The following is an 11288-nucleotide window of genomic DNA, read 5'->3' as shown; positions in this document are numbered from 1 at the left end:
ATTGGACCAGACCTAATTGACTAAAAATAGGATAGAAACCTAGGGAGAGAGATTGTGCCACAAGCCCAGCCAATGGGAAGACCTGCACTAGACAGAAGACCTACCAAGAAGAAGGCACAAGTCCAGAAGCCTACCTGACCCGTTCATGTGATAGAGAAGTTTCCTCCAAGAAGGCGGGACTGATACATGATTAAAGGAAAGTGCAGTAGTAACGTTTTTACTTTACTCCTCACTTCTCTCTTTTATTTTTTCTACCAAACCTTTCATCTCCTGGTTGGCTAATTTTCTAGGGCATCACCCATCCACCAACGACACTGGAATAGAACTGTCGCATCTTTTAATTACTATTGTTATCTACATAGAAATAGTAGAAGAAGAGAACTAAGTTATCAGATGATATTGATGCGGGGTTGATTCTCTCATAGGAACCCTCTAAATTGAATAGCCTATTCCTTCGTGGTGTTCTCCCTCTCTTTTTCTTTATTTTTTTTTTTATAATATTCGATTTATTACATAATTCAATATATTCAAATTTAATAATTAATTCAATAGATTAAAATTTTTAAATTAATAAATATGTTCAGAAATTATTGTAATAGTAAACTATATGCCCACATTTATATGGCTTGGACCCATAACTTCTTGATTGGTTCTTGATACCTATACATTTATATTATATATAATTGAAAAGGGGTGGATTGGTATCTCAATTATTTTTTATTTTTAATAATTAATTTTATTTATTAATATATTATCTTATTTATTAATTTTCCACTCACCCACTCTTCTAACTCCCCATTCTCCTACTATCTTTTAGTAATTTATTTTTCATTTTTTATATTATTTTTTTATTAATTTGATATTAATATTGCATTGTATATACTTCATTAATAATAAATGTTTTACTTTAAATAATATATTAAAATTTTTACACACATCGTGTGCCACAAATTACTAAGCTATATAATTGAAGAGCACCTTCTGATATTTTCAATTTTTTGATCCGTCATTTTTTATTTTGTCATTATTTTATTACTCTTTGTTTTTCTTTCTTTTCAACTTCTACATCTCCCTTTTTTCACCTTTTTCTCTCTTTTCCCAATATTTCTCACAACCTTTTTCTATTTTTAAATCCAATTAATATATATATATATTTTCAAAGTAATAATAAATGTTTAAAACTTAAAATTATTATGCCGAGCATTTGAGTTTGCCACATATACTAGTTATTTAAATACTACTTCAATGCATGTCTTGGTTAGTTAAAAGGAATTATTGCAACGCTCTTCCCCAACATTTGGTCTAATTCCGCATAAACTGCTTTCACGTTTAAGAAATCACATCTAATATTCTTATAATCTGCTATTATCTAACAAATGGTCTCAAACATTAATAATATTAATAAAATTTCTTGATATTAGCATAAAAATTAAATAAAAATCAAATTTTACTTGGGAGAAGGCCTTATAATTATCCCATTATAATTTGAGAACTTGCTACTCCCTTAACATTAATAGTTTTCTTTTTACTTATTTAATTTTTTATTACTTAACTTCTTATTTCTATCCAATTACACCGAAAGGCAAATTCATCACAATATCAGATTGACCAAAACTAAAACGATCACACTTGGAGAACTCTAAGCAAGGCATCCAAGAAAAGAAGAAGCGTTTAGTCCAAGAAAATGAAGGAGAGATCTAAGAACTTCCTTTGATTAGTTCAAAAGTTTCCGTAACATGATGGAGAATTAAGTAAAAATGCTAGCTAATGAACTGTATTTGTATGTATATGTTACTTAAGAGTTTAACTGAACTTTTAGAATGCATGTTACATGATATTACATTCCTTGTCATCCACCCAATCCTTCACAAGCTGATACACCGGCAACAGGAAGAGGGTCTGGTCCTGTGCTTGTCTAGTTTCTATTCAGATGCACTGGGCTGATTTGTAGTACACAGGAAGGAATTCAAAGAAGTTGCATCACTTAGACCAATGCCATCACCAGGTGTATCCGGGGGGTAGAGGCTGATCAAGGTTGTTAGATGAACTCCAAGAAATTCGATTATGAAAAAATTAGTGCATGTATATTAACTCTTCATCACCACATTCTCGAATAGCAACTTCCAATACAGTGCCAGAAGAGGGCGGTAGCACGTCACAACATTGTCTTCGTGGCGCTTGCAGCTGTATTATACGGTTTAGTAAGAAACCCAAAGAAAGATGAGATAAAATTTACGTTGTATATAGGAGTCATCTATGATTGTATTAACATATATATTGCACCTGAAATGTACCTGTTTGTGATCAAGGTCTTGTTTTTGTGAGAAAACTCTGATCTCTTCAAGCTTCCGTGGAGAGGCCATGTCGAACGTGCAGTTATCTGAGGTCATCATTCTGTAAGTGCTTCTTATTCTATTTCTTTCAGATAAGACGTTGTGCAAGAAGAACACAGGAGGCCTCCGGCATGGATCAGGGTTATATCCCAACGTGTCGATAACATATAAATCATTAATACCGCCGCCCTTTCTCCAGGGAACATACGTCTCCTGAGTTCGAATAGCATCTGGTAAGAATACATTGTGTTGGAAGATTTGAACAGCATAGCCCCACGAGACGGAGATTGTCCAAGAAAACCACCGATCATAGCAAACTGTTTGTTGCATAACCCTCTGGGAGTCGATGCTTATTGCTTTAAACAAGTGTTCCAGGGCCTTTATTGGTGTCATTTTGGGGAAAATCGCGTCCATTGCCTCCCAATGATGGAGGGAAACGAGGGGCCTAATGGGATGAGAAGCCAAGAGACCGAACACACTTCCACGAACATCCATCTGATATATCAAATTTCATGTTCTCAAACAATGAACCTCATGTTGAACAAAATGACAGAAAAAGAAAATGAATAGTATTGGTTAATCAGGTAAACATCTCAAAAGCTGATAAAATGGTTACCTGATGGAATCCAGGTTCATGTGTTAAACTAACGCCAAGCTCGGCCAGACAGGACTGGATCCTGCTGTCACTTCCATAAAGGTGTGGGTATCGTTCGAGGCAAGAATCAAAAACTTTAGCCAAAACCTTTGCCAGGGGATAGCTTATAGCAAAACCAGCTCCTCCGAAGGCCATTTCAAAGGAGAAGAGCTTATTTTGAATATAACTTTCTGAATTTGTCCCAATGTAGTACCACAAGCCATGATCATACTTTGACAGGGTCTTCACCAGATTTTCAGGGAAGAAAACTGTATCATCATCCCCAAACACAAACCACCTCACATTCGAATGGTTAAGAGCTACAGTTTCCGAGACAACACGTGCAACACGTATAGCGGACCGCAGGCCGTTCCGATATGTGTAACGAAATCGAGATGTGTCTCCAGAGACGCATACAGGAGGAAGAGCACTTGCATCAGCCTGATCGACTGGTGTCGCATTTTGGGGTGCGTTTTCCAGGAACACACAACCCCTCATCTCCTGAGGCCTCCACCAGAGCCTAACATATTCCTTCCGACTCAACCAAGTTTTATCATTCGAGGCAATGCCAAAAATTATATGTTCAAGAGAGGTTGGTGGATAAAGAGCCTGTAAAGAAGTGGAGATGTGTGTTACTTTAATATTCGGGACGATGAATGTAAGATATGTCATACATAGAAGACATGAAACTATCATGAATACTATGAGGCGATTGTATGAGTGGGGCCTGGGGACTGCTGATTTGTCCATGGAGAAGGCGATGGAGAGCTGAGGGGTTTACAGGAGAAGGTGGTAATACTTTTGGGCAGGTTTTGAAGTTCTGTGGCCACCCATGTTGACCCGCAATACTAGGCGGAATTAGACACATTTTTCTTAGAGAATTAGATACACCTCCACCTAGGAAGAAAACGTAGGAGTTCAGTTTGCTCGCATGAATTCAGTCCTAAACAATGGACTATGTATCGCACAGATGTCGAGAATCTGGAAGTCAACTTCTTTGATGAATGCTCAATCCAATATTTTTTTTTACTCGCACATTATAAGTTGCTGAAAGTGTCGTGCTTGAAAGGTGGTGGGAACTTGCCAGCTCAGGGCTACCAGACATTTCCCAGATGGCACTCAAAGTAAATATAGAAACATCCAATTAAATATACGTTCATTTTGGGAAGGAAGATTCTTGGGAGGTTCACACTATATTTGATTTTATTTTTAACTTGTTTTGATATGTTTTGTAAAAATAAAGAGGAAAAAACCAAAGATAAATAAAAATGTATTAAAAATAATGTGTATATTTGAATTTATTTTTGAAGATAATATAAAATAAATATGGTATGTTTAATGTTATTTAGTAGGAGAGAAAAACTAATGTTCATTGTCAAATCATGTATTTTTTATATATATTCATATATATATATATAAATATATGTATATATATATATAATTTTTTTAGTTATAAGACCTATAATTAGTGTAGGCTTATTTTGACAAAAACAAATGCAGCACTGTTTCAAAACATTTCAAAACACCACCAAAACTTCCAAAACAAATCAAAGGCAAACATTGTCCATGTTTTGGTCCATCTCGGAAATGAAGCAAAATAAAACCAAACATTATGTCAACTTTCACCAGATTGTATTCAACCACAACTGTAGGAATACCTTAAATCCATCTGTAATACATGAGAATTTGTATTTGAACATGATCCAAACAGTTGAGATGTCTCTAATCAGTGAAATTCTGATAAAAGGACTCACACTTCCGGCAGAGAATAAACGTTTCTGTATGTATACATTCTGGGATTCGGGAAAACGTAAAGAAATTACCTCAGTGATAACTCATGAGAATGCTGTACATTAAGGAAAGAACATCAGGTCAACTGCAAGAACAAATTGTAAAGGTACATGAAGAAGCATTAGGAAAAGAGGTATAAATAATCTAACAATTTTGCACTCATCAAAAGAATATTCAGTAGTTTCCCTGTGCTGATATTAGTTCACCACTGGCCTTCTTGCCTGCTGACCAATTTCAGGAGTTTACGGTCTTGAAATGAATGCAAACAATTTCATGTTCTGCACTATCAGATCTTCTGGTTCTTGGATGCAGATTCATCATAAGAATGATTCAGCCACAGACAATAATCTCTCTCTTGCATCTTAGCTTCCTGTCTTCTTGTGTTTAAACAATAGAAAAAGGACAAGGATAAGAAGCCAAAACTCTCAGGCAATGTGTTTCATTGACGATAATCCAATGACTTCTTTATAATGTCTCCAGATATTATGCCAGCTCCACTGAAGAACTTGCAACACAGGTTCGTCCAATTTCTGCAGCTTGAACAGCTTGGTTTCCATCCAGAAAAACAAAGAGCCAACCAGCTTCAATGACAATCTGGAGAACTATATACTCCGTTGATTAACTGCAAGAATCTGTAAATCAAAAAATTCCATGATGGTAAAAACCCATTTAGTCAAATGTGGTTAATGAAGAAAAGTCACCAACTATGGGGATGAACTAAGACTTTACCTCTAACTTGCATGCCCAGAATGGTTCTAACTCAGGTATTTTTTTTTTCTTAGACTTTTCTGAATAGCTGCTATTGTTAGGATATTCACAACATAAAATAAATTTATCACCAACTACCATAGGAGCCATTATTCAGACAAAAACCATGGTTAGCAGCAAAAGCAGATTTGTCATGCTTTATACTTGTTGCAATGTACACACCAGTCTTGGAGAATCAGATTTATTGCAAGAATTATTATTTTCCCAAAACAATGTCTCTAAACACTTCTGAGTGATTCTCACCAGTGTATATTTTCAAACTGTCAGCGATTCAATTGTATGTTGTCTTTTAATTCCTTGATTTACAGTTCCAAAGAAGGATATTAAGATTGGCTATCAAGAAAGGAGTGTAGACAATTAGAAACCTGTATGTGACCATAGTGAAGGATAATGGGGTGAAGCATAAACCAGACCATGTATACAGATTACTCAATGGACAACCCATTCGTAATAGTGGTCTTAATCAATCATACTTGCCATTCCGGACATCCCTGATTTATCCTCGCTCATGGGTGAACAACTAAACGTTGGATGGTTGTACAATCTAGTTGAGGAGAGCTTTTAAGCCCAAAAGATTAAGAAATTATATAAGATCTCTTTAGAAAGTAAGCAACCCAACTGATCTTAGAAATCTAACAAACATGTTAGACATGACTGTAAAGGAAGAGATTACTCGTAATAATTAACTACAAACTTCATATATCTTCTAGGCGCTTATTTTATCCAAACAGATTGAAGGAGAAGACATAACTCTTACAAGCTCCACAGCTCACACCCAGGCTGACCCAAAAAACCTCTAATTGACCCTTCTTCTAGTACAAAAGAACAACCAGATCTGAGGAGGAAGGGCCAAGTAAGGCATGGTTCTAACTAGAAAAGTTATTTGAGTATGTTATTGTTGGTGGAAAACTTGCCAGGAAATATTTATGCATGTTAATATATGATGCAATTCAAGCATGAGCCACAATGACCTTCAGACTCTGCTTGCTTAAACAGCATGTCTTATATATCCTTCTGAAAGAATTCTCAATTACCTTATTTGTTTTAGAATGTTTTTCAATTAAGGAGACTATATACAAAAAATATAGTAAGAAAATGTGATTATACTGTAAACAAATCCTCGTGATGTATCCAGGCACTTTGCTATTGGGATAAACAATGGCCTATATCAAACAATAAAAACTGCTAAAATCGCTGTAGAGAAAATAAGAGTCATGATCATGTAACCAATAGAAGACTATAAGCAAAAGATCAGGTGAGAGAAAAAGGCATGGATATTCCAGAAAGAACTCTGCACTATACCAGAACAACAAATTATTGGGAAATGCTTGCAATCCAAGATTAATTTTGTGAACTCTAGAATTATTCACTCAGACGATGGAGCAGAACATCATAATCTTGAACTGAGAAAACCATTTACCTAGAACTTAATGGAGCAAGTTCATGAACATGCAGCACCACTCATGTACTTGGTAAGACTGTATGCTTGCTTGTAAAATTGCTTGTATAAAATCATCCAAACTGCCAATACATAAATCTGATTTAGAGTCTCCATATAATAATGAGTTTCCATAAAATATTTCACTCATTCTTTATCCACGCATGGCAATCAGCTCATAAATCCCGCATTTTCTTATTTGGATAGTCATTGTTCCATCAGAAACTGATGAAATATCACAGCACTGGCGACGAGGTGCCTTCATGTAACGAAGAAAGAAGATAATCATCAGAAAAACGACAAGAATTTAGGTAAAGAAATCTTGATGAAAAGCATGGATAGTACCTGTTCAATACCGAAATCCAGATTAAGAGAATAAACACTAACTGCTTTCAATTTCTCGATAGCTTTTGTTCTAGAACAATTTCGAGCACTATGCCTTGTGTAATTGGTCCAGACCCCAGTTGTATCTGCAACGACAGTATGCATAAAGAAGACAAGAGGTCTTTTACATGGATCACTGGGATACTCTCTTGTGTTAAACATATAACGGCTTGAAGCCACATCTCTTCCTCTCTTCCATGGCCTAAAGGTCCTCTGTAACGAGAGAACTTCAGGAAGAAACTGATTTCCTTCAAACACTTGAACAGCAAAGCCCCATGAAACTGAAACCGTCAATGAATTGGTGTGGTCATAGCAAACAGTCTGCTGAAAAATCCTAGCAGGATTGACACGGACAGCATTGAAAAGATGTTCCAAAGCATGAATCCTGCTCACACCAGGAAAGATTGGATCGACAGCATCTATGTGATGGAGTGATGCCGCAAGTGATAATTGATGCGCAGAAAGCAAACCAAATAAATTTCCTCGAACATCAACCTAGAAATAATGAAGGACATGTCAATAAAGATATCGTCAAAACAAACATAAACTACAATCATCCTGTTGGAAATCAATGGTTACTTCATTTTATCTGTAAATTTAGCTAACATCAAGTTTCAGAATTTTCTGCTTCTAGGTAACTAAGAGGAAGGCTCACATAGATAAAGGGGAAAAACAGAGAGGATTTCAAATCCTAAACAATTTCTACTTCTTATTCTAAAGTACCCAAACTACTCACCTGGAATCTTTAAGACATTCAAGTTTAAAGTATAGATATAGAAGAGAAAAACCACTACTTCTAGTCTGACAGAAAGCTTGGTCCAGAGATTGTCGATGATAGTGTATGGGATTTCCATAGTTTCTCACAAAAGTAAACTCAATCTAACCGCTGAAATGCAGAAATGCAATATCTATATACAAATTGAGATAAGGACAAAAAGCTGTCGCAGCCTATACAGAGCTGAGATCATGAGTGAATCAAGTTGAGAAAAATACGGTTGTTTCAACTTTTACAAAGTTCCAAAAATGGAGTTTGAACTTCTTTAATTGTCAATTAAATCAAGCTTAAAGGAGTTCTAATCGAGTCAAAGATAAACAGATGTCATGGAGTTATATTTCTTTACATATTTTATCAAATTTTCAATTAAGTCAAGCAGCTCCAAATCTTATTAAATCAAAAATGTGGAAGCTTGATTTTTACATTTATTTGAATAAGCTCAAATAAGCTTCTAGTGATCAATATCTTATGAAGTAACTAAATTTACTTTTCAGCCTGTACACAGCTAAAACTAATAACCAACGGGCATAGTACTGAATAACCTCATACCTGATGGAATCCTGGTTCGACTGTCAACCGGACGCCGAGCTCAGCTAAACAAGCGAAAATCCGAGCATCACTTCCGTACAAATGACGATACCTATCGAGGCAAGAATCAAGAACCCGAGCCAAAACCCTGGCCAAAGGCGCACTAATCGCGTAACCACCGCCCCCAAAAGCCATATCAAAATAAAATTTTTCATTCTGTTCATAACTCTCGGAATTACACCCGATATAGTACCACTTATTGTTATCGTACTTGGACAAAATTCTCACTAAGTTCTCAGTGAAAAACAAGGTGTCATCATCGCCGAAAACGTACCAATAAATGCCAGGAACATTAAGGGCAAGAGCATCTTTGACGACACGGGCGATGCGGTGGCCGGGGGAGAGGGACGAGGTGTTGGGCGGGACGATGATCGGAGGGAGAGAGGGGGTGGGGTAGGATGGGGGACGGTCTAGGAATAGGAAAGTGGTGTTGAGATGAGAAATGGGACCGTGCCAGAGTCGAATATAAGTGGCGCGGGAGCGGAGGGAAGAAGAGGAAGCGGCGACGGAAAAGAGGACGCGGTCGAGGGACAGCGGTGGCGGCAACGGAGAAGGGGATTCAACGGCGGACAAAAAGGTGGTGGGTGGGCGGAGGTTGAGGCGGAGGTGCTGGAAGTAGAGGAGGGAGACGGAGAGTAGGGCGGAGAGGAGGAGGATGCAGTCCTTCATGCGTGATGGGGTGGTGGCGAAAGGTACGGCCATTTTCTCACCGCAGTTTTCACACACTACACACACTTATTGCACTGACCTCTGCTCAGGAATTTTGGGGGCCAATGTTTTCATCACTCCCCATAAATAAATAACAAAATGCTCAAATTCAAATTGTGTATAATTAATTTAAAATTTAAAATTTAATTATTTAATTAAAAGTGTTTCTCAATTGAATAAATGAAAATAATAATTAAAATAATAGAAGTTATTGAGAGAAGAAATTGAAATAAAATTAGAGAAAAATAAACAATTTATGAAATAATTAAAAAGTCAAAAAAAATAAAATTGTAGAAAATTTTGTGTGAGCACTGAGCAGTAGTTCAAATATGGGAAAGTTCTAAGAAAGACTGAGTTTTGTCGAATTTGAGTCGATTGTATTGCAAGTGTAATATACTTATTGTATTATTGGTGTACAATTCAAAAAAAATGATTAATTACATAATAATTATATCACACTTGCTTTATAGTTGATCTGATTCGCGCGATCTTAATTTGGATAATAACCTTATCAGCATAATTAATTTCAAAGTAAAAAAATAAGTGTTGTTTTAAGAAACAAATTTTTAATTGGATAATTAAAACAATTAAGAGAAGTGATCGAAAGAAGCAATAATTATGGAGGTTGCGAAGAAAAAACATCCAAAGTTAGAAAAGGAAAAAAAAAAAAGAAAAGAGAGAGAGAAAGGTTAAGTTAGTGAGAAGAAAATCTCTCTGAAATTCATACATTATGTTTGTTTTCATGTTCAAGTTATTTTTCGGACAAGTTAAAATATACACAATATTTGTTATTATTTAAAAACACCTTATTTAGGTGTTTTAAACTGTTTTAACAAAAATACATATACATAAGTACAGATACATATACATAAATATATATAAAACAGACATGATTTGATAATAAATAGTAATTTTTGTTTCTTAAAATACTACATTAAACATACAATACTTATTTTAAATTACCTCCAAAAACAAATCCAAACATACATACTATCTCTAACACACACTTATTTATCTTTATTTTTCTCTCTTTATCTCCACAAAATATAACAAAATACTTAAAAAACGAATCTAAACATTATGATATATTCTTAACAAGCTGCTTACTTTAACTAACTCAAATCTCGCTCTGACCCCCTCTACAAATAGAGGTCATCAGGTTGAAGTAAAAATGTAGCTTTCATGGTATACCCTCAACACACTTTTCACTTTCGCATACAGCAAGGCTGTGAGTTTTTTAGTTCATTTTCTAAACTCCACAAGCTTATTTTAGCTTTTGTTTTTACTCCATATTATTTATTTCATTATCATCTCATATGTTTACCAATTTTTTCATTAAATTATATTATTGATTTAAGTATTGGAGTGTTAATCAATTTTTGGCAGGTTAGTTTCCCCTTTGGCCTTGGATTTTCAAGAAGTTTTTTTGACAATTGTAGTACTATTGGACTTTGGTACACATCAGTGGCGCCGTCTTTGCGAAACTTGAGCTAAATGATAAGCGATGTGCATAGAAATAGCTTGGCCCAAAAAGACTCAAATGATCCAAAAAAAAAAAGAAAGAAACGAGAGGTCCGTAACATCCTAGGAGGGCCAAATCATGAGAGGCCCAAAAACACTTGACAGGGGTCTTGGCAGGTGACTCCAAAAAACAAATAGGCGGGCGGCCTTGGCAGGTACCCCCTAAAAAACAGATTAGCAAAGGAAGGAAGTTGAAGGCATCCCCTTTTATTTGGCCCATGAAAAGACCTAAAACCCAAGCTAGACCCACCAATCCATGATGAGGACAGCCCGCTGAAAATTACCAGGCTCAGCCTAAGAGGGAAGCCTAGTACACTAAGAACGACCCAAAAAGGAGACTTGGTACGA

The 11288-nt window shown here is 35.8% G+C and overlaps 2 protein-coding genes across 2 annotated transcripts; both read right to left on the bottom strand.

The window, feature by feature from the left end:
- Nucleotides 1-1691: 1691 nt before the first annotated feature.
- On the bottom strand, nucleotides 1692-4281 carry LOC105178499 (ERV-F (C)1 provirus ancestral Env polyprotein, putative (DUF604)). Its single transcript, XM_011101985.3, has 3 exons — nucleotides 2950-4281; nucleotides 2295-2828; nucleotides 1692-2184 (listed from the first exon to the last, which is right to left on the bottom strand). Exons 1-3 carry the CDS (start codon nucleotides 3715-3717, stop codon nucleotides 2074-2076), a joined length of 1413 nt encoding a protein of 470 aa, XP_011100287.2. The 5' UTR covers nucleotides 3718-4281; the 3' UTR covers nucleotides 1692-2073.
- A 450-nt stretch (nucleotides 4282-4731) lies between these two features.
- On the bottom strand, nucleotides 4732-9499 carry LOC105178500 (uncharacterized). Its single transcript, XM_011101986.3, has 4 exons — nucleotides 8673-9499; nucleotides 7310-7843; nucleotides 6947-7223; nucleotides 4732-5390 (listed from the first exon to the last, which is right to left on the bottom strand). Exons 1-3 carry the CDS (start codon nucleotides 9411-9413, stop codon nucleotides 7119-7121), a joined length of 1380 nt encoding a protein of 459 aa, XP_011100288.1. The 5' UTR covers nucleotides 9414-9499; the 3' UTR covers nucleotides 4732-5390; nucleotides 6947-7118.
- Nucleotides 9500-11288: the final 1789 nt, after the last annotated feature.

The sequence above is a fragment of the Sesamum indicum genome, linkage group LG12 (assembly GCF_026168435.1).
Source record: "Sesamum indicum cultivar Baizhima isolate 11 linkage group LG12, ASM2616843v1, whole genome shotgun sequence".
In the NCBI taxonomy this organism is placed as follows: Eukaryota; Viridiplantae; Streptophyta; class Magnoliopsida; order Lamiales; family Pedaliaceae; genus Sesamum; species Sesamum indicum.
This window is presented reverse-complemented; position numbering and strand designations above follow the sequence as displayed.